The 24095-nt window shown below is 39.4% G+C and overlaps 1 protein-coding gene across 3 annotated transcripts in view; it reads left to right on the top strand.

Annotated features, from left to right (window-relative positions):
• GABRA3 (gamma-aminobutyric acid type A receptor subunit alpha3) overlaps positions 1 to 24095 on the top strand; it is a 281030-nt gene that overhangs the window by 150822 nt on the left and 106113 nt on the right. For all 3 annotated transcript variants that reach the window (XM_053580853.1, XM_053580854.1, XM_053580852.1), the window contains exon 4: positions 17659 to 17726. In XM_053580853.1, the coding sequence (XP_053436828.1) occupies positions 17659 to 17726 (68 nt within the window). The remainder of the gene's footprint in view (positions 1 to 17658; positions 17727 to 24095) is intronic.

Below are 24095 nucleotides of genomic sequence, written 5' to 3'. Positions count from 1 at the left end.
AAAGGGAAGAGGAGAGAAAGGGAAGAGGGAAAGGAGAGGGAGAGGAGAGACCAGGGGGTTGGTGTGCACAATGTAAGGTATATAGCGCACCCTCCGGGTGAGGGGCTCAACTATAACTTGGATTCTATGTAACAAATGCAAACTATGTAACCTGATTATTTGTACCCTCATATTAATCTTAAACAAAAAACATAAAATAAAAAATATAAGATATCCAACCTCAGCATGCCAGGTCCAAGAGAAAAAAAAAAATAAATAAAACCTCAGGTACCTACTAACATTGATGTAAGGAGAAAGGTTAAGGAAGGAGATATTGGATGACAATTTATTTGGAAAATAAAATTCTTCCTAAGAGGCTCAACAGAATAGGAAATGGTAAGAAAGATATGGGAGGGAAAACCTCTCATTTTGAGTTACAAAGTGAGGTGGTCTGATTCTGGGCAGAAAGCTTGGGGTCTGCCCATTCAGCCAGGCCCGCCACATTACCTCATTTCATGACAAAGGAGAATGAGACTACATCTCCCTTGCAACATATTAACCCACATTCATTGCAAAGGAGCCTCTGCTGGAGATCCTGAGGGAAATAGAATCCTATTTGCTCAAAGATACCATTAAGTTGAAACAGAACCACATCTTAAACACTGAATGAACATGTTTGTACATGTCCTGTTGCGCACTGTGTAAAATTTCTGTTGAATACAGACCTATCAGTGGAATACCTGAGTTATAGGATATACATGTCTCACCTTAGCAGATATTGCCCATATGTGTGGAGGCATATTTCTGAATTCCTTATTCTGTTCCATACAAAACACTGAATCCTATACTGGAGTCCTCCAAATTAAGAACACATTTTCAAATTTTATTTTGTCAATTTTAGCTCACATATAAACTTTAGAAGCAACTTTTGGATTTCTACCCCAAATGAAACAAAACAATAACAACACATCTCTAGATTTTATCTGGGATTGTCTTCAGTCTACAGATGTATGTAGGGAGAATTGACTCTCCCTGAGGTTTCGCTTCATCTTTGCATGAAATCTGAAGGTCATTCAGAAGGGAAAGGATAGGCTTTTCTTTTTTTTTTTTAATAAAATTGAATATTTTAATTGAATTGTAATTGCTTCCCATTGATACATGCAAGTAAAGTAGATGTCAGCTCTGCAAATTATGGTTCTTCCTCCTAATTAATTTCTTAATTCTGCATGGAGTTATCATGATCATATCAATGTATACAGTTATGATTTAATAAAAAAAAAAAGATCTAGGCACAGGGCTTTTCTTAAGGCTGTTCAGAGCCTGTTTCCATTCCTGGACATGTGTGTGTCCTTATCAATTCCGTGGGAGATGTGGGGGCTTTGTAAAAGCCCTTAGTCACACAAGTGTCTCCTTTTCCAACATTCTTCTTCCCAGGCTTGTCATTCAGTCTTTTGCTTGTCCTGTTATCCTTACTCAGACTGCCATAACCAATACTTTTACTTTTTTCTAAGTCTGAATAGCTATTTTTTAAGTTTTACATTATATTTCAGAGGTACATTCTAAATTAACCAATTTCCATTATCGGACATTTTATTGTTTCTGTCATTTGATTATTATGAAGAACACATGGGTAAATGTCTTTTAAATACACCTTTCTACACATTCTTTTTTCCCAAGGTTTAAAGGGGGCACAAAAGTTTTTGCTACATGACTGTCTTTCATAATGTTTAAGTTGGGCTTTTAGTGTGCCCATCACCCAAATAGCATTCAATAGCATCACCTCTCCACCCTTTTTTTTTTTTTTGCAGTTTTTGGCCGGGGCTGGGTTTGAACCTCTGGCATATGGGGCCAGCGCCCTACGCCTTTGAGCCACAGGCGCCGCCCACCCCTCTACCCTTCTTGATTACCCATGCCCTTCTTGATTACCCATGACCTTTATATTTATTTGTGCCCATGTGTGCCAATTGATTAGCTCACAATTATTAGAGAGTACATGCAGTGTTTGTTTTTTTTTTCCATTCCTGAAATACTTCACTTAGGGTAATGGTCTATAGTTCCATCCATGTTGCTGCAAAAATAGATTAATTCGGTCCTTTTAGGGCTGAGTAGTACTCCAGGGTATGTGTTACCACATTTTGTTAATCTACTCATGAATTGACAGCACTTGTGTTGATTTGACACATTGTTTGCCATTGTGAATTGTACTGCAGTTAACATTCAAGTGCAAGTGTCTTTTTTTATTTTTTTTTTGCAGTTTTTGGCAGGGGCTGGGTTTTACAACCTCCTGTATATGGGGCCAGGGCCTTACTCCTTTGAGCCATAGGCACTGCCTGCCAGTATCTTTTTGATCAAATGGCTTTTCCCCCTTTGGGGTAGCTACCCAATAGTGGAATTGCTGGATTGAGTGGTAGGTCTACATTTATTTCTCTGAGGAATCTCCACATTGCTTTCTATTGAGATAGAACTAATTTGTAGTCCCACCAGCAGTGTGTAAACATTCCTTTCTCTGTGCATCCACATGAGCATCTGTTGTTTTTGGAATTTTTAATAATGGCCATTCTGCCAGGGGTAAGGTGATAATCTCATTGTGTTTTTAGTTTGCATTTCCCTGACCATTAGTGATGTTGAGCATTTCTTCATGTGTCTTGGCCATTTGTCTATCTTCTTTTGAAAAACTTCTGTACTTGTCTTTTGTTCAATTTTTAATTGGATTATTTGTGGGTTTTTTTTTTTTTTTTTTTTTTTTTTGCTGATTTGTTTGAGTTCAAGAATTTAAGGCTCATACTTTTAAAATGCTTTGGCCCATGCATCTCAGTAGCCCAAAAGTGTTGCAAATGCTCCCTGCTGGGTTAAAGGAGCTTCCATTTTAGATCACAATTCTTTGAGAATAAGGTTTGTAAGACTATTTCTTCCCCCAGCACTAGTGCTGGGTGCAAAGATGGGAGCTGCCATGGATCAGAGGGGGAGAGGGGATGGCAGATGGGCAGGGTAAAATGCTACAGAGCTCTTTAGCTTCAGTAGAGCAGCTTCTTTGTTTATCTCAATTTCTTTGGTTGTTGTTAGTTTTTTACTGTATCCTAGAGTTCTTTAAAAGTTGATTCTGACAGTTTTTCCAGGCTTATTAGTTGTTTTTGTGGAGGGGTGGAATCCAAGAATTCATTACTCTGCCAATTTTGGTGACAACACCCTTTTTTTCCAGATATTTTTGTTTTTTTCTGTTCATTTTCTGCTTAATCTTCATAGAGTTTTGCCATTCTTTAGATTTTTCCAAAAAAATAAGTTATTTTATTTTATACATATTTATTTTATTTTTAATTAGCAAAGGAGTAGATTTTAAATGTTTTTGCCACTAAAAATAAATTTTGCTACATTAGCTTGATTTAACCATTCCACAAGATAAACATATGTCAAAGAACAAGTTTCTAATTTCATTAATTTTTCTATATTTTCTGATTTTCAATTTCATTGATTTCTACTCTATTATCTTCTTTCTCCTACTTGCTATAATTGGTTCCTGTTTTATCTTTCTGGTTTTTAAGGTGGTGGCTTAGATTGCTGAGTTAATACTCTTTGCTAATGTGGTCATTTAGTGCTATAAATTTACCTCTAAGTGTTTTTATATGTATCCCACTATTTTGATATGTTGTTTTTTTAGTTCACTATATTTTGAACATTCCTTGTGATTTTCTTCCAGATTTTCGGGTTATGTAGAATATTCTCTGGAAGTGATTCATTCCATAACTGGCCTCATGTGATGGGTTGCTGTCAGAATTCAGTCAAAATCGTGTTGCATGCACAAAATTATTGAAAATATTGTATAAAATTTAATTTTGTGTTTAGGCTTGGGTCTCATCTCCAAAATGCTTCATTATATGTTTGAAAATATTTCAAAATCAAGATTCAGAACACATCTAGTCCCCAAGCAGTTCACATAAGGGATACACCACCTTTGTAGCCACCAAATGTCTGCCTTGCCTCTGGTGGGTGGTAGTTTGCTTCTTTTTCATATTTCAAAGCCTTTACCATGCAGAATTGGGTTTGTCTTGCATATCTACCACTGAGAAGATAGTCTAAGACTTGGGTGATCTAAGTTTACAGTTCAGTTAGCAAATCTTTTCTATGCAGCCTTGGGTCAGTCCCATGTTTATACTACTCAGGGACCAGTCTGAAATTTAGGCAGTGATTTCAATCATAATATAGTTCTCAAAGATTTTGATATGCTGCCTTGGGTTTGGCTCAAGCACATGCAGCTCAAGGGTGAGCCTGTGGTTTCTGGGGGGTTCGTGTGCAGAGTTAATGGAGCATCTTCTTTAGCACTCTGAACTCTGGGATTCCACCACACTCTCTGACCACAGGAACCCTGTTCCCTGTTTATTTTTTTTTCTAGAAAGATAAAATGAGGCTTCTATCAGAGTTTTAGCCACCTGTGCCACAGTCCCACTTTGCAACTTTGCTTTTGGAGCAAACATGTGAGAGAAAATAAGAAAAAAAACTCAGGAAGCTTATTTCCCTATGGGTTGCTTCCCTAAGTTTCAACTTTCCTCCATAAATCACCTGCTCTTATTTGCTTTTCAGAGTCCTTAATAGTTGCTTTTAATAATTTGTTCAGGAATTTTATTTATAATAAGTGGGAGGGAAAGGCTGTAATTCATTTCTTCATCATGCTAGAAATGAGTTCAGTTTGTTTTAATTTTAGTTTTCAACTGCTTTTTCTTCCTATAAAGTGGTTTTTTGTTCATATTTCTCCTCACTCTTTATTTTGAAAAATTTCAAACTCTCTGTTAAAGTTGCAAGAGCAGTGCAATGAACATCCTCATGCCCTTTATCTAGATTATTTAATTGTTCTTTTATTATTTATTTGAAAATATGAGTACAAATTTATTTATTTGAAAATATGAGTACAAATATTTTTGGTTATGTGGATCACTTTTATAATGTTGAGTTATGGTTGTAAGTGTGCCTGTCACTCCAATAGTGATCATTATACCTGTTAGGTAAGTTTTCATCTCCCTCTTACTCCTCCTTCTCCCCCTGCTTGATTTCCACTGAGTTTTATTTCTCTCTGTGCACATGTGTGCTCTTCGTTTAGTTCCAATTTAATAGTGAGTGTAAGTGTCGTGTTTGTTTTTCCATTCTTTAGATACTTCATTCAGGAGAGTGGTCTCTAGTTCCACTCAAATTATTGCAAAAGGCATTAATTCATCCTTCTCTGTGGCTGAGTAGTACTCCATGATATATATGTACCACATTTTGTTAATCCACTCATGATTTGATGGGCACATGGATTGATTCCACATCTTTGCAATTGTGAATTGTGCTGCAATAAGCATTAGAGTGCAGGTTTCTTTTTGATAAAACAACTTCTTTTCCTTTGGGTAAATACTCAGTAGTGGGATTACTCGATCAAATGGTAGGTCTACTTTTAATTGTTTGAGGTATCTCCATACTGTTTTCCATAGGGGTTATACTAATTTGTAGTTCCACCAACAGTATATAAGTGTTTTTTTTTTCCTCTGCATTCATGCCAGCATCTATTGTTTGTTTGTTTGTTTGTTTTTTAATGTAAGCCATTCTAATAGGAGTAAAAGTGACAGATATCTCATTGTGGTTTTAATTTGCATTTCCCTGGTGAGTAGTGATGTTGAGCATTTTTTCATGTTTCTTGGCCATTGTCTATCTTCTTTTGAAAAGTTTCTGTTCATGTCTTTTGTTCACATGTTGATGGGGTTGTTTGAATTTTTCTTAGCTGATTTGCTTGAGATTCTGGTTACTAGTCCTTTATTGAATGTATACCTTGAAAATATTTTTCTCCCACCCTGTACATTGTGTTTGCCCTTTTTTTATTATTACCATAGCTGTGCAGAAGCTTTTTTATTTAATCAAGTCTTATTTGTTTATTTTTGTTGTTGTGTTTGGCATTGGGGCCTTCTTTATAAATTTTTTGCCTGGGCTGATATCTAAGAAGGGATTTTCTTCCTAAATTTTATTCTAGAATTCTTATTGTTTCATGCCTTACATTTAAGTAATCTATCAATCTTGAATTAGTTTTTTGTGAGTTGTGAGAGATATGGGATCCTGTTTCATTTTCTGCATGTGACTATCCAATTTTCCCAGCATCGTTAATTGAATAGGGAGTTGTTCCTCCAGTGTATATTTTTATTTGCTTCTTTAAAGGTCAGTGAGCTATATGTGGATAGTTTTATATCTGAGTTTTCTATTTTGTTCCATTGGTCTTTGTCTCTGTTTTTGTGTCAATACCATGCTGATTTGGTTACTATAGCCTTATAGTATAGTTTGAAGTCTGGTAATATAATGTACCCAGATTTATTCCTTTTACTTAAGATTTCCTTGAATATTTAGGCTCTTTTCTAGTTACAAATGAAGCAGAGAAATATTTTTTCTAGATCTTTGAAATATGGCATTGGTATTTTGATGGGATTGCATTGAATCTGTAAATCATTCTGGGTAGTATGTACATTTTAACCATGTTGATTCTACCAATCCGTGAGCATGATAGGTTTCCCCATTCATTTGTTTCCTCTGCAATATCTTTTCTTAGTATGTTGTAGCTCTGTCTGTATAGGTCTTTTACCTCCTTAGTTAAGTATATTCCTAGTTATTTTATTTTCTCTGTAGCTATTTTGAATGATATTGAATCTTTGATTTGACTCCAAGGTTGAGTGTTATTGATGTATAGAAATGCTACTGATTTGTGTACTCCTGCTGAAATGTGACTAAAAAATGCCACAAGCAGGGAGCTCCCAAATTGGCATCCCAGGGGAAAAGGTGTAGGACCCACACTCCATGGAAGCCTCAACCTATAGAACCTGCCTGCTAGACCCTCAGTCTCTTAACTTCTCTCCCAGCTGGAATGGGAGGGGAACACACATAGCTAGCTCATGGTCAGCCCCGGTGCCTATGCACTTCCCTGGTTACTACGGCGCCCAGGGATGGATTCTTCCTTTCTAGAGTACCCAGCCTGATCCCACAGGATAGTTTTCCTGCAGGGAGGGTGGGCGTTCTCCCAGCCCACTGACTGCATCTTGGAACACCACAGTTTTCTCCTATCAGTTCTGTGCAGGTGGGTCTTCTCTCCCCATGAGTCCAGCTCACAGACCTCTGCCCTGGGACCCAGCAGCCCTCTCAAGTTTGGGGACACAGGTTTCAGCCTACTTGTTTGACCTGGCAGTGTGTGACTCCTTGAAATGCTGACCAACAGGGAGCTCCCAAGTCAGGCCCTCCAGGTTCACTAGAAAAGCATGGGACCCACTCTCTATGGGAACCTAAGTCTGTAGCACATATCCACTGACAAGAAGCAGCAGCTGGCCAAATTCTTGGTTCAAACTGCATTCCCCATTGTAGTGGTTGGGGGAGGAGTGGAAAAAGAAGCATCTGAGTGGTAGCAGGCGTCCTCAAACTTTTTAAACAGTGGGCTAATTTGCTGTCCCTCAGACTGTTGGAGGGCCAGACTATAGTTTTTTTTAAAAAACTATGAACAAATTCCTATGCATGCTGCACATATCTTATTTTGAAGTAAAAAAACAAAATGGGAACAAATACAATCACACCGCCTCATGTGGCCTGTGGGCCGCAGTTTGAGGACCACTGGTAGAAAGTCTCAGGCCTCATTTGGCCCTCTTCTTAGAGGGGAGCTCCACACAGAAAGACCAAGTTCAGGGATCAAGCAAGTTCTCCCCACTATTCCATGTTGCTTCCATGCCTGGGCTTGTGTAGGTGGAAAGCCCTGCAGAAAACTTGGTAACCCCTTGGACTCTGAAGGCTCATGAAAGGAAAAGAGGGATTCCCCTTTCTAGGTTTCACTCCCCTTGATATCTTTTTTCTTTTATCTTCTTCTTTCTCTGCTTTGTAATTTTCCTCTCTGGAATTGCTGGCAGGCTTTGGCCCCTCTCTTCATGACCCACACCTGAACTGTGGTTCTTCTTCCCTCTCCTCTATCTAAAACCCATTCTTCTCACTGAGACAGTCTGGCAAGCAATGTCTGTAGTTGGACATCTTGCCCCTGTAAAGTGGTTTTGTAGTTGTTTTTACCATTATTCCTATTCCAAACTAGACTTAAAGCAGTATTTGAAAGTTTTCTCTGCATTGTGACATTGCTGATTCATTCTGGGCAAAATAAGCCACTTGGCTCAGTTCCTATTCCCAAAACAATGTCTTTGTCTACTATGTCACCCCTTCCCCCATGTCCCCCTTATCTTGGCCCAAGCCTGCAGCCTCAAATACAATGATAACCCACAACTTCAAACAGATTCATACCCCAGGCATCTGTTCAGCTTCACTTTTTTAGCTTATTTTCGAGGAGATGCCCAGCTCTGCCCCACAAGCATGCAGCCTATTTGTAGTCGCCTGTTTTGTACAGAGTAATTTTGGTCCTTTTTACTTTACTTTTTATTAGGTCATTAAATATGAAATGTCCAATTTCAAATCAAAAGTATAGTTTTATTATAACTCAAACAAGAGGCAGTACAATTAATCAAAGTATACATCTAAACTATCGACAGGGGGCCACCATATGAACGGTAGCTTGTGTGTGCAAGCAGCAAAGAAGCATGGAAAGCGAGTGGCGATGAAATCATTGTTTGCAGATTGTTGAGAACTCAATATCTTTCCTTGCAAGAAATTTTCCTTCCAAAGCCTAGAAGAAGTGGTAGTCAGTGGTGCAAGGTCTGGTGAATATGGTGGATGATGGAGAGTTTCCAAGTTCAGCTTCTTCAGGTTGAGCAGTGTTGTTTGTGTGACATGTGATTGAGTGTTGTCTTTGAAGAGGATTGGCCTGTCTTTATTGACCAATTTCAGTTACTTAACTGCAAGCATCCTCATCATTTTGTCCTATTGGTTGAGTTCATTAGCCACATCCTTCCCACACACTCCATAGATAATTCAAATTGTGTTTGTTGCGTTGGTTCTACGTCAGAACTCCATATTCAGAAATGACACGAATTTTTAACTTATCCATGGTTCCATAAATATTGCTCTAAATTTTTTTGAAAAATAAGAACAGACCAAAATGTACATTTGAAAGAATGAGGATGTATCTTCACAATAACAAAACCCAACAGGAAGTGTCAAAGTGAAATGTCACAGAGGGCAACTGTCAAACTTAGTACTTAAGGAAATTGGGCATTTCTTCATTAACAATTAATTTTCAGACCCAGAATTCTGGCATTAGCATTGCTTACTCTTACTCTTTTTTTTTCCAGCTTCATGATATTTAATCTTTTATTAAAAACAATTGTATAATTTATATTTTATCCACCATATTGTGTGATTGTGTGTTCAGAGCAGAGGGATTATATTAAAATGTGAAGTTACCTGTGCCATCTTACCAGGAAATTCAAAAACTTCTTAAGAAAGACAATTCGTCTACTTTTAGTAGTCTTTTTGTAATCTGTTTGGCCTTGGAAATCATGATGTTTTTAATATTGGAATCATAAGGATCAACTCCCTTTTTTATAGATTAGGAAACTCAAGCATAGTTAATTTGAGGTAGAACCAAAACTAACCCAATCCTTATATCTTATACTAGTGGTCTTTCCCTTAATTTTATGTTTAGGCTAAGAATCTGTAGGCTCTGGAAAAATACCAGCACATTCCTGTAACATTTTTGGCATATTTCAACTTTTTAAAAGATTTTACTGCTTCTCCCCTGGCTCTCAGCTTGTTCTGGCTCAAGGACATTCCTCTAGAGTGAAGAAGGCATTGTATAGTGAGCTCCAAAGTTATATTTCAGTTGTCATTTGATCACTGCTTCAACTTCTCTCTCTAATTTTGTTACAATGTTGTTCCATGGAAATTGTACTAGCTCTTGGGAGTGGACTCCATTTGCAGTGAAGGGCAGCAAACCACTGCAGAGACTGCTCTCTGATGGTTTTTATTTCTTCCATATTTGTTACTGACATTTTTTTTTCACGTGGGTGGCTAGTTCCCTTTTTCTCTGCAGCTACAAATTCAAATATTTCCTTAGGTCCCTGGTGAATATCAGCTTCACAAGAAAGAGATGTCACTAAAAAGATGTGAGGGCAAAGATACTGCAGGAAGGTGCTACTGTAAACCCATATTAATGTCACCAAGAGCAGTAAGCACATCAACTTTTTCTGAGAAAAGTCATAAATATTACTTGAGTTATCTTCTTCTCATGTACTAAAGTCTGCATATCATTATTTTCCTGCCAACTCCTTCACCACATTAGTGCATATATCCTATTTCTTCCATTGGGCCTGTCTCTTTAGTCGTAATTTTTTACTTGTGATCTACTCTGGTCTTGGAAACCAGGAAACCAAAGATTTGCAGAATATTATTTTATTTCTGTGTTTATAGTCTCAATAAGGAAATTGAAGCTCAGTAGGTAAAAGTCTTATTCAAGGTCACAGAACTTGTCGTTAACACAGCTAGAGTTTGTACCAACATCTTCCAAAATCTGATTCAGTGACTTTCCAACTAAATTCTGGGTAATATTGGGTTAAGTAACCAATAATAAGTGTAGGGAAAAAGCAAAGGGAAAGGTAGGAAGGAAAAATACAGAGTGAATGAAAAGCAAATGAAACCCTCTGAATTAACCATTGAAATGTGTGTTGGTGCTTTACAATTTAAGTATTAAATTCCAGGTTGAGGAATGGAGTAATGATAAAGGGGGTAGAATACTGAGGGCAATAGCACACAAAAAGAAATCAATGTTTTTGTGGGACCAGTGAATGGAATGCAGTGATCTGTACGGTGTCCACTGCCTACCAACTGTATCTGGCTTGGGACTGAAAGGTTAAATTTGGGGCTTCATTAATACTGAAATACCCGAGAATTTTGGGAAACAGGTAGTGAACTTTGTTCTATAGTACCTTTGTGATACTCAGTAGTCTAGCAATAGTAGAACTTTACTCACAGTGGTTAAGTTGGTGGTGACTGTGGTCTCTTAAATCTTGTATTTCTTCCTAGCGTTGTGTTACGTATATACAAACATATATTGTGTATACTCCTCCACTTAGAGAATTCACCAGGAAAGCATCTGGCTTTTAGAGTTTTGCTGCACAGTCCAAGTACCAGACACTAGATGGGGTAGGATAATAAGCAAAATTCTAGGCCTTAAGCCTACACAATGTCAACAGTCATGAATGAGGTTTACCTGAACAGCCTGCAAAAGGAGGTGTGAGTCAATTGCAGAGCTCAGATTGGAGCTCAGGACTTATGATACAGTCTTGTAATTTCTACTTTCCAGCTACCTGTTCCTCCAGAGAGCTTATCTGTGATTAATGCTATTTTGGAGGAGTGAGAGGGGTCATCAATGAATACTTCTAGTATCACAGTCCTCAGAGATTGCCATAGATAAATGGAAAGGCCATTAACATGAGAACAGATTGCGGGAGCTTGTCCATAAGTCATTGCAACCCACTTCCTAAGACGATGTAGCTAGCAGACCCAGGTAACTATTCATGAGGGAACACCATTTCCAGAGCTCAATCCCTCTTCAAGATGAAAAGTATGTGTAACAAAGAGCACTTATTCTCCAAAATTCCCAGTGACCTGGAAGTGAGAAAACAGGAAAGTCAGGACTTCATTCTCTTGGTCAAAGCCTCAATCCTTAAAATGTCACTATTGTTAAAATAGCATTATGAGGAATTGAAGAGTCCATCACGACCCATAAAGAGATGAAGGGCTATAGCTGGCTTTTGTTCATATCATTTATCTAAGGGTAGTATATCTCATGGAATTGTGATGAACTTCTACCACAATCCATATTTCACAGGGCCAGTAACAAATTAGACCCTAGTCCCAGCAAATGAATGGAGGACAGTGAAGGTATCAAAAGAGGAAAGAATTTGGGACAGTTAGCCTGTGAAGAAAGAAAAACAGACTTGGGAGGTATAGAGGTCACTTTATTTAACTCTATGAAAGTCTTTAAATCTCAAGAGAAATAGGAAGCAGACTTTGTTATGTGGGTCCAAAGGGTAGTGCTAAGACCAGGATAAGATGTGTGTACTGTGGTGGAGCAGCTAGAATTGGGGAGCCTATAGTGACTTGTTTCTGCTCTGTGGAAAACATTAAGGTTTCTTGGGTATGTATTTAAACAGAAGATATACTTTTTATGAGCACCGTACTCAATATAAATACAGTGAGCTCGGGCCAATTGCTTATTTACTCTTTCAGATCAGCAGCAAGCACAAATGATACAGAGTCTGGCTAATGAGCTCCCCCCAGTGGGAGTCTCACTGAGGGTTACGGGTGTGTGCGCGTGTGTCTTTGTGAACGGAATGCATATGCGGAGAGCACTTCAGGGCCATTTAAGCACTTCAAATCCTGCAGTAAATTTGCAAAAGGAAAAGATAATTTTATTCACCTTTTGTTTTAGAAGATAACACTGGAAGGGAATTAAATCCTCAAAGCAAATGATGAAAGAGCTAAGGAGCATCTGCAAACAATGCAAAATAAAGAAGAAAAGAATCCCTCTTATCTTCCATTAATTAATAGGTCACATTTGTCTGTATTAAGAAGGCTGTGAAAAGAAGCTAAACTCAGTGGTTTGTGGCCCTTACTAGTATTTGTTTAATTCATTGCTTTTTTTCATTTATTTAAATGAAATAGCTAACTCCTAATTATCCCTTCACACAACAGAACTCGAGTGCTGGGTGGATACTGTCTTCTCCATCTGGGACCCAGGACCTTAGGCTGGGCAAATTCTTCCCACTTGCCCTTAGGGGTGGCTCATGCATGCTCAGCTCTAAAATAGTATTCAGCAGCAGCAGTTGACATATTCCACCCATCAAATCTGTTCTATTATAACTGTTGCTTTAAATACTATCTCCTGAAATTCTCAGAGAAATTTCATTAGCCCCATTTTCCAGATGAAGAAACAGGTGCGGAGGAGTTAAGTGATGAAAGGCACACAAAGAGCAGTGGCAGAGCCTAAATCTAAACCTGGTTTGTCATGCTTTTAACTGCTGTGCCATACTTCTGCAGCATATGCCTCTCTGTGCAGTCAGTACCTTACCTCAAGGCAGCTGAACTGCTAGCCCCCAAAATGGGACTACTCATAATGGCCTAGTGGTCCCTGTGTAGGACACTGAAGTGTTGTCAGGTAATCCAGGATTTTCCTGGCCATGAAGTAGAGGATGGCAATGTCAATTCAGAGCCCTCCCTCGTGTGTGCTGCCAGGACCCAAATTACAATCCCATCTCTCACATCCAACTGCCCAGGGGGTTTCTGGCTCCTCTGGTGAAGAGTGCGTTGCCTCTCGTTTTTGTCTTGGCAGTTTTCTCTCTCACTTGCTTCCCTCACTCTCTCACTCGAGCTATGTCTCGCTCTCTAGCTCTCCGTGCACTTGAGTCTGTTTCTCCTTCTGACTCCTTTCTTTTTCTCCATTCACTCTTTGTGTCATTTCTTCCCATTCTTCCTCTTTCCTGCTTTTGCCTCCAGTTTGCTTCTAATTACCCTTCTTCTTCCTTTCTTTTCCCCCTTGTTTCAAAACACTTCCTCTAATCTAATTGTCTTATATGCTAGACTCTTTCTGAATGGGATAGAAATGGAAGAAGAGGGAATTTGGTGTCCAGTGTCCCAGGCCAGCAACTACACCAGACTTCCCAACTAACTTTCTGCTGCAAAGCTTTAACTTATTGGGAAAGCAGCCAGAGCCTCTCTCCCCACAGTTTCTTCCTCAGCCAGTGGCTGCCTTTTAAACCAAAGTGAACAGTTTAGACAAAAGAGTGACATCAAATTTGCATAAATCCTCCTACCCTCCTTGGTAGGAAGTAAAAGCTTACCTCTTGCTACCATTGAGAACCTTTATTCAGATGCTTCTTACTTAGCCCTACATTTGGGAGTTTCTAGGTAGAACAAAGAGAACATTCAGAAGTTGACTGGTCTCAAGACTTCATTGTACAAGGGCAAAATGGAGTAAAAAGAAAAATGATCCTGTGTAAGGAATTCAGCGAGGCAGGGGCAAAGATTGAGAACCCACGCCTTGCCATCCAGCCCAAGGCTCTTTGTTACAGCCACTTCCTTTTCTATTCACGGTGACTCTACCTTCCCTTGGAACTAAAGCAGCTTCCTTCCACTTGACTCTACCCTTAAGTAGAATTGTAAAATGAGCTATCCTGGGGAGCAGGAGAAGGAGGCAATGTTGATGGAAGACTTTCCTTGGTTGCTTTACAGTTGATATTGACACCAGGACATCCTACCCACTCTCCAGCTCCATTTTACCATCAATTTTATAGGCTTACTTGACTTTCTCTTCCTTTCTGTATGCTGTTGTAAGTCTGTATAGCTATCTTACAATATTATAAATACACTGGTGTAGAAAGTTGTTCTGTGTCCAGAATGTCCTGCTTGGAATACTAGATTCAAATATAACTGTGGTCTCTTCCATTAATGCATATATTTTGGTTTTTTGTACTTGGAGATAGGGCAGTGGGAGATTTTTATGCTACTTAGTAGGTATAAAGGCATTTTCTTATTTAGCCGATGAGCCTGGCATTGAGTGTGAAGCTTTTAGGGGACATATTCTGGGTTCTGAAGTTTTGTCTCTCTCTTCTCCTTCACATACAGAAATAGCTTTGAGGGAAGCCTATGCTCTAGATGAGATCCCAGCTATTTAAAACGCAGCTCCAGTTTCAGAGACATGTTATTTGCTGATTAAGCTTGGAAGTAAATTGTGTCTTTTGGTGAATTGATTATAGTGTTGATTATTATTAAATGGTACTTAGAGTGTCTTCTGAAAATGTAGTATTTGTGGATGAGCATGGTGGCCTTGAGTATAGTGAACACATTGGTACCCAAGTAAGGGCACAGTAAACTGAGCCTAAGAGATGGTTCTGGAAAATAGGAAATGAAAAAGATATAAAGTATATTTGGGCCAGAACCCAGGACTGGTTGGGTGTGGCTAACATAGTACAGAAGGAGTAAATCTGTTCCCTTTCATGAGAGAAAGGTACCACAGACTGCAGCAACTAGCTCCATTATACACACACATCAAGTCGTATGTGAGCTTTACTGCTGTTGGTTGTGTTACCAGTGTCCTCAACTGTGGTCAGGTATGCTGGGCTGCACTGGAACTTCTTTGATTTAGTGTAATGATGAAGTGTTCACTAGGCTGGAATGGATTTTGGTAGGCTTGAGTAGGCTGCTTTGGCTTGTACTAGGTTGGAGGCATGTTACAGTGGGTTAGCTAACTAGGCTGCAATGGGTAAATACAGCTGGCAGAAGCATGAAAAGAAAAACTCAATAGTGGAATAGCTTCCCTTCTTTGGGTATCTGCTGTGGTCTGAATATTGGTGTTTCCCAAAAATTCATAAGTTGAAATTTCATCCTCAGTGTGATAGTATTTAATTAAACTAAAAATCTTCTGCACAGCAAAAGAAATAATTGAGTGAACAGACAACCTGCACAATGGGATAAAATATTTCTGAACTATGCAACCAACAGAGGACTAACATCCAGAATTCACAAGGAATTCAAAGAGCTTAACAACAACAACAAAAAGTAATCTCATTAAAAAGTGGGCAAAGGACATGAATAGACATTTTTCAAAAAAAATATGTACTAATGGCCAATAAGCATCTTTAAAAAATGCTCCCACCGATTACCCTCCCTCCACCCAGCCTCGGTGGGACCTCACCTATAATGCATATTGCAAGGGTACATGTCAAATCTATTAAGAGTAAAGTAGAAATGTCTTAATACAATAATTAAGTGAGGTGAAGGCTATGTTAACCAGTTTGATGTAAGCATTCCAAATTGTATATAAAATCAGCATATTGTACCCCATAAATGCATTAATGTACATAGTTATGATTTAATAAAAAAAATTGTTAAGAGAAAGAATAAAAGTTTAACAAAGTAAAAAAAAAATGCTCAACATCAATGACTATCAGAGAAATGCAAATTCAAACTTCATTGAGATATCTGTCATCTTACATGAGTCAAAATGGCTATTACTAAAAAGCCCTCCCCCCAAAAAATAGATGTAGGTGAGGATTCAGAGAAAAGGGAGCACTTGTAGACTGTGGGGGGAAATTAGTACAATCTTTATGGAAAACAGTATGGAGATTTCTTTAAAACATACAAATAGAACTACCATTTAATCCAGCAAGAGTATTTACCCAAAGGAAAAGAAATTATTATATCAAAAAGACACCTGCACTTTTCATAATAGCTAAGATATGAAATCTACCTAAACGTCCATCAACAGATGACTGGAGAAAGAAAATGTGGTGTATATTTATACAATAGAATACTAATCAGCCATAAAGGAGAATGAAATAATGTCTTTTGCAGCAACATGGATGGAACTGGAGGACATTATGTTAAGCGAAATAAGCCAGGCACAGAGAGACAAATGCTGAATGTTCTTGCTTATAAGTGGGAGCGAAATAATTCATTCACATGGACATAGAGTGTGGATGACAGACACTGGAGAAGAGTGGGAGGTGGAATGGGGGTGGGTGATGAGATTCACTTAATGGGTACAGGTACATTATTCGGGTCACATATACAATAAAAGCCTAGACTTTGCCACTACGTAACACATATGTGCAGCAAAATTGCACTTGTACTCTAAATTTATACAAAAGAGAGAGAAAGAGCCTTTAGGTGACCAGGCTGTGAGGGCTCTGATATCACAATAAGATTAGTGCCTTTAAAAAAAAAGGCTTGAGCAAGTTTTCTAGCCTCTTCCACCATGTGAGGACTGAGAAGGCACCATTTGTGATGAATGGGCCCACACCAGACACCAAATCTGCTGGCACCTTGATCGCAGACTTCTTATCTTCCAGAACTGTGAGCGAAGAATTCTTGTTGTTTATAAATTATTCGGTGTAAGTGATTTTGTTGTAACAGCCTGAATGGACTAAGACAGTATCATTTTTCAATTTTGCAAATACATGATGAGATTTACCCATTCATACAAAAAGTGTTTAGTGAGCACTAACCTAGTAACAAGGCCTTCATTTTCAGAAGCTCTTGGGTTGGGTGGGAAGGTGGACAAGTAAACAGACTGTTGCAATAAAGGAAAATGAATGTAGAGAGTGTGTCAAGCGGTGTCAATTTAACTCAAAATCTTAGTCACTTAACCCAACAAAGGTTTATTTCTCATTTATGTCTATTGTAAATGCAGGCAATTCTCCAGGATAGTTGTCCTCCATATGTTAGCTCATCATTCCAGACTTTTCCAGTTTTATGTTAGCACCGTATCAACATGTTTCCTTGACCACTATGCCATGGACGGTCTTACATTAGACATCAATTGCTCCAGCTATGGAAGGACAAATATTTCTTTCTTCCACAATCAAAACCAGTCACATTGCACTTCTGTACATTAAACATCCAGGGCAGGAAAGTACAATCTTCCTATATTCTGGAAAGTGGAGAGTTGCATGTTGCAACACGTGTAAACCTGCCACAGGTGAGAGTAAGCCCTGTGTGAGAGCTCAGCTCCTGTGAATGTTAACGGCCCTGTCTTAGCTCCTTTGCTTTGGGATTCTGCTGTCATTCTCAAAGATATCTAAAGAGGTAGACTTTGAACCTGTACCTAGTTTGATCTCTTTGAAGAAGTACTACAGGTGAGGGGTTTCTGAGGGGTTTCCTATGACCAGGCCAGGTGCCTGTCATTCGGAGTACTGTGCTAGAGTCTCTCTGAACCTTTCACAACACTCTGCTTTTCTACTTTCTTTTGCTCAGATGCAGTAACTGAAGTGAAGACTGACATCTATGTGACCAGTTTTGGCCCTGTGTCAGACACTGACATGGTAAGTACAATTCTTCAGAAAGTAAAAGTGAAAGAAGATGCAAGAGATCAGAAACAATAGATTGAGGTTTTTCTATGGCAGGGCCTTGTGCTGATATTCTAAGGAGGTGTCTTATCTCACATGAATTCTCTCCCGACCCTCATCACCCTGTGTCCCCATCTTTGCCCTCCTTTTCCCTCCTATTAAATTATGTGCCCCTGCTAGGAGGGCATGTCTCTTCCTTCCTCCATATATCTTTCAAGACTTGCAGTGGCTCCCTATTCTCAATTAAACTTACTTCTCTGACCTCTCCCCCACATGTCACTCGTACCACACATATATTGGTAGAGACAGGTCATATGAGGATAGTGTCATGGTAGGGTTTCTCAGCCAAGCATCTGTTGGCATTATCCAAGAAGTCTGTTCCTTACAACTAGGCTCTATCTACTGAAAATGCAAACTAACCAGAGTAATATAGTTTAAAGAAAGAGTCTAATCCACTTCTGGAAACTGGTTCTTCTACTAATTTTGGGAAAAAGGGGAGGTTCATTGCAGATGCAAGAAATAAGGTAGGGTACAGTATGAGCCCTCTGCAAAGACCACCCCCTTCTCCCACCATCATCCCTTACTGCCAAAGCAAAGAATGCCATGGAGAGATGAGTCAGAAGGCAGCAACCTAATAGACCACCTGCTGATAATCAGATATTAGATTGAATAATTATTATTTAGAGAAACAAAACAGTTGTTATCTGCTCTGTATTCCTGGCAGTTTTTAGGTGCATGATAAATTTTTTTTGAATGACTGACTTTATGTTGCAAATAAAAATCTTACCATCGGGCCTGGTGGGTGGTTCATGCCTATAATCCTAGCACTCTGAGAGGCTGAGGTGGGTGAATTGCTTGAGCTCATGAGTTTGAGACCAGTCTGAGCAAAAGCAAGACCCTATCTCTACTAAAAAATAGAAAAACTGAGGCAAGAGGATTGCTTGAGCCCAAGAGTTTGAGGTTGCTGTGAGCTATGATGCCATGGCACTCTACCCAGGGTGACAGCTTGAGGCCATGTCTCAAAAAAAAGTCTAACCATCAGGGAAAATATGCTCAAAAATATGTAGTGTCTATATTCATTATTAAGATTTTTTCTGTATGTCTGTTTTCAATGGGCATACCACTTGGCAGGGTACAAGGCTTCTTTCTACCTATTGGGTAAGTACAAATAGTTGCATAGGGAAGTGGTGGAGTCAGTCCTATAGGTAATGCAAAGCCATTGAGTGGATTTGAGTAGAACAGTGAAAATATAGGAATGAGTGCTGTTTAAAAATAATTCATCTGGTGGTTTTTTCAGGATAGACTGCAAGAGGAAAAAGGCTGGAGGCTGAGAGCTGATGTAGGCATGGTGATTTTACACGGCTCTTTAATCAGTGGTGAGGTCTAGAAGTCAGAGAAGCTGGCTAGTTCTCAAGAGAGAAAATCATAAGTATGTGAGTGGATGGGAAACTTGGAGAGAGGCCTGAACTTTGTTGTTCAAGTGTGAAATAAAAAGAAGGGCACAGTAGACTCTCTGTGAACTCCTTGAGGGCAACTATCAAGTCTTCATGGCTTTCCTGGCACTTAACAGAGCACTTGATACATAGGGAGAACTCAGTGAGGGCATGCCATTCTCTCCTAAGGGCAGCAAGAAAGTCCGTATGTCTAGAGTACGCCCTCTCAACCTTTTGACCAGATCTAGGCAAGCAGTGAATTTGTTGCCAGGTGGGCATTTAGTAAGTGTTCCTTAGGCACCCGGCTCTGCATTACAGGGCTCTAGAGCCCCCTCCATTCAGAGAGCTCACGGGCCATTGGGAGTAACTAGATTCAGCAGAGACACGCAGCTCTTCCTTTGTATTGCTGGGAGTTAATTATGGATTAGGATTTCTAACACATGTGCACGCACACACACACACACACACACACTCATTCCTTCTCACTCGTGCACCAACATGCACAAATACATTCAGAGAAATGTACATACACACAACAAATAGGTGTAGAGCACATATAGACCCACACTGTCCAGGGCATTCTACAGACTCACACATAGTGACACCTACACCTAGGAGTGCCACAGAAGCACACACATAACCCCTGCCCCGGCCAGCTCCTCTCTCTGCCCCTTCCCCATCCACAAGCAGGAACATGTGGGTGGGCAGAGGTGCTGGAGACTTTTCTAACAATTGTGACTTTCTCTCTTTTGAAATCTCATATTTCACTTGCTTGATTGTTTTTCTTTCTTTTTTTTTTTTGAGACAGAGCCTCACTTTGATGCCCCGGGTAGAGTGCTGTGGCATCATAGCTCACAGCAACCTCAAACTCTTGGGCTCAAGCGATCCTCTTGCCTCAGTTTCTCTATTTTTAGTAGAGACAGAGTCTCACTTTTGCTCAGGCTGGTCTCTAACTCCTGAGCTCAAGAAATCCACCTGCCTCGGCCTCCCAGAGTCCTAGGATTACAGGCGTGAGCCACTGCGCCCGGCCTTTCTTCTTTACTACTAAGCTGAAGTAACAGAATCATTCTTTCCTGATAGAGAGGGAAGTTATTGGTCAAATACATTTCACATTATTTTTAGCTCATCTTCCATCCTGTCACAAGGCAGAATAGCTGCCGTCATTATGGCTGGGAAACACATTTGTTGTGTTTTTTATAAATGTCTTCTTCCTATACTGCTTAGTAAACTGTGGCAATTTATCAAGGGTCGAGGATGACTTTGGATAAAGCATCAGGAAGTCCTTTGACTTTTTAGCAACTAGTTGCAGCAACAACCTATGCTTCATTGAGACTACAGACTTCTTTAAAAACCTAGATGAAAATTTGACCTGGCGGAGTTCTTGGCTCATTTAAAGTCAAACAGGGATTTCCAGGTCCAAAACTATTTCCCTAGGCCAGGTGCAGTGGCTCACACCTGTAATCCTAGCACTCTGGAATGCCAAGCTGGGTGAGTTATTTGAGCTCAGGAGTTTGAGACCAGCCTGATAAGAGTGAGACCCTGTGTCTAAAAAAAATGAGAGAGAGAGAGAAATACTTTCCTAAGGAAATAGAGGCAGTCTTTTTTCACAGGAAGGGAGGGGAGGAATTGTGTGCTTGTTTGAGCACTGAAACAGTGCTCTTACTATGCACCTACTGCATTCCTTGGTCAAATACTAGCTCTTACAGACACAGGTCCTTAGTTTGACAGAAAGCTCCATGAAGGCGTGAAGCATGTGTGTTTTGTTCATCTCAGTATCATTAATGCCTAAGTCAGTGTTTGGTATGCGGAAAACTCCCAATTATTTGTTAAGCGCAAAAATGAGTGAGGTGGAACAAATTAAATTTGAGGGAAAAACAGTATCTGTGTCCCTCTACTTGAATGAGAGCTCTTTAAAGGCAGAAAACATGTCAGGAACCTCTCTAAATATCCAGCACTGAGCATAGAACCTGACAGAGGTCTCCTCTATGTGTTTGTTGAGATGATATGAAACATTAGCAGCAAACCCTGCAGATAAAGGGTAAAAGTAACCTTCCACAGAAGACACTGTTTATAGCAAGACTGGTGAGCCAGTGATGGATGGTGCCAAGCTGCGAACTACTGGTTTTAGTGACTTCTCCATTCATGAGAATAAGAAACCGTGACAGCAGGGAACTGAGCAGAGATGAAAGCTTAACAGTTGGTGGATGTTTCCAAGGAACAAGTCAGAGAAAGCAAGAATTTTAATGCAGGGTATAAGAGATACGTTGGAAACTGGCTGCCATGGGCATTTTATAGGCATTATGAATGAAAGGCTTGTGGTATCCATTTGCAACAAATGGAGCTGGATGGCCACACAATGCATGGGTCCTAGCAGTTATACCAATTCTGTGTCTGTGATTTCCCAGGACAGAAATGGAACAAGGAATACTATCCTAATTGGAGTGAACTGAGGCCACACAACCTTCTTTCATTATCTATTGTTAGGAGAGTTTAGACCATTTTCTTTCCTGATTGGATGTATGGAAAGAAGTTGGAAGTGGCAAGGAGAGAGAAAGGCTGCACAGAATTAGGACGCAGAGAGGGTGGGAGACTGGCTTAGGAATAACATTCTGTGCACACAGTCAGTGATTGGAAAGGAAGGGAGAAAGGTCATAGCTGAGAAAGACTTCAGCTGCTTTTCTGGTCCAAATCCCCTCCTGACTTGGCTTCTCTAGCTCTCAAAATCCTACGGCCCTGAACACTGTTGTGACTTCTGGTCCTTGAGCATGCCAGAGCTGTAGGGGCCCAGGGTCACTGGTTATGTATTCAACAATACCTACCTGAAGTGTACTAAGAAAACTAATGAGAATAAAAGGGACAAAGAAGAGTAATGTTAGGACAGTCAGAGAGAGAACAATTGGGAAACTTAAAATGCCAATTTTAGGTACTGCAAACTTCATCATCTCTCCAGGGATACATTGACTGCTTAAATCCTGTTAGGTAACAAGTGCCAGCTGTCACTTGTCAGCAGAGTACTTCCTAGAGAATACAATGGGCAACCAGGTAATGGTGCAAGTAGACAATACAGTAAGAGAATTAACCAGCTAACTTAATAAGAAAAATCTAGTGGAGACCTGGGAAATAAGAACCTATAGAATATATTATGGTAACAATTCTTGATGATTCAGGTGACAAACATTTTGGTTTAACAACTGCTGACTAAAACAAAGTTATCCAGGTATCCAAACATTGTAAAGAAAAAAGACGTGTTCACTAAGAAGAAAGTAGCATAGGAACTTATTTCCTGGTGGCAGTGGGCTTGAAATCATTTTACCTGTTTTCTCCCTAGTACTAGAAAAAGTGACAACATCCACTTCAAGGCCTCCCTTACTGGCAGTCTGAGGCACAAAATGGGTGGGAAGATTTACCTATTTTGAGAGCCTCTTAGGCTGTTGAGTTTCCTCTTATTCTATAAGCTATATAGAAAGGCATCCATGTCCAGGGGTCTTTTCCTAAAAGTCCATGACCCGGGAATCTCCTGGGATACTTTTATATGACATAGACAGGCAGGACACATAAACAATGCCAATAAGACTATTTTAAAGGCTGTATACATTTGACCAAGGGATGTGGACTATGATTTTCCAAAACAGAGACTGATGGAAAGAAGGCAAACAGCAGAAAGAGGAGGGGATGGCTAAAATGAAGGGGTGTGGCCTGGGGAAAGGGAAATGACAAGGCCTTCCCAGTAATGCAGTTGTCAAGTACCTTCGCCCCATACCCTGCTAAAGTTCAGTAAGCCCTGTGGGCTCCTGCTGGGAGCTTGCTTGAACACAAGGAGGGATATTGGAGAGTTGAAGCCGTTCAGGTTCTAACACCAAGCCCCAGATGCTTACCCAAGAGCTAAGTGCCATCTCTGCCCTGTCTAGAAAATATATTAAGTGCCTTTCCCAGGAGGCAGACTTAGGCTTATTATCTGGAAGATTTGATTTAAATGCCTCACAAAACAACAGAATTCATTTGTCAATTTGGAGGCAATCACCCTTGGAGAGTATACAAGGGCTCAATTTGCAAGGAAGGAATTGATTGCATTTCTAAAATTGTCAGGTCAAAATCTGATTGCTTTTGGCCAAAGGTCATGGGATACTTATGGAGCAAATAATCAATCTTTCCCCCCTAGTTTTGACCATGTAAAACATAACATATAAAAAATAAGTACTTATGACCCAACTCTTTTTAAATCTCAAGAATGCATCATAGTTCTTATTATATTAAAAAGTAACCATTAATGATACAGGTGAAATCCCCTGTGTACCCTACACTGATCCCATTTCCCTCTCTCCTTCCTTTCACAAAAATAGTCACAACCATAAATTTGTTGTTTCTTTTTGCCATTTATAGATTTATGCCATAAAATGTATATATTACATATGTTCATAAGTAACAAATAGTAGTTTTCATGTTGTCAAACTTTGGTATAAAATGCATCATGGCATGCATATTATTTTACAATTTATTTTTCAACTGTGTATTAAAAGCTTTTCATTTTCAGTTCATTTTACTCTACTTCATCGATTTTAACTGCTGTGGATGATTACATTGTATAGCTATTTACTTATATATTTATCCATTCTCTTGTTAATGTACCTTTGGGCTATTTCTGGGTTATCTTGCAATGATACTATGTTCTGGCTGTCAGAAAAATGCAAATAAAATGAATTAGGTACCATTTTGGACCTATCAAAATGTCAAAAATAAAGTGTGACAATATAAAGTATTAGCGAAAATGGAGAGAGATGGAGCTCTCACACACTGCTAGTGGAATTATAAATTGATACAGTCCATCGTGGGAGCATTTAGCCCTATCTGAAAAAACTTAAAAATGTGTAGACACATGTGATTAAAATGAATACAGTTTTATTTGTAAGTACAC

This window comes from Nycticebus coucang, chromosome X (assembly GCF_027406575.1).
Source record: "Nycticebus coucang isolate mNycCou1 chromosome X, mNycCou1.pri, whole genome shotgun sequence".
Taxonomy (NCBI): domain Eukaryota; kingdom Metazoa; phylum Chordata; class Mammalia; order Primates; family Lorisidae; genus Nycticebus; species Nycticebus coucang.
Note: the sequence above shows the minus strand (reverse complement) of the source record. Positions and strands in the feature narration are given on the sequence as shown.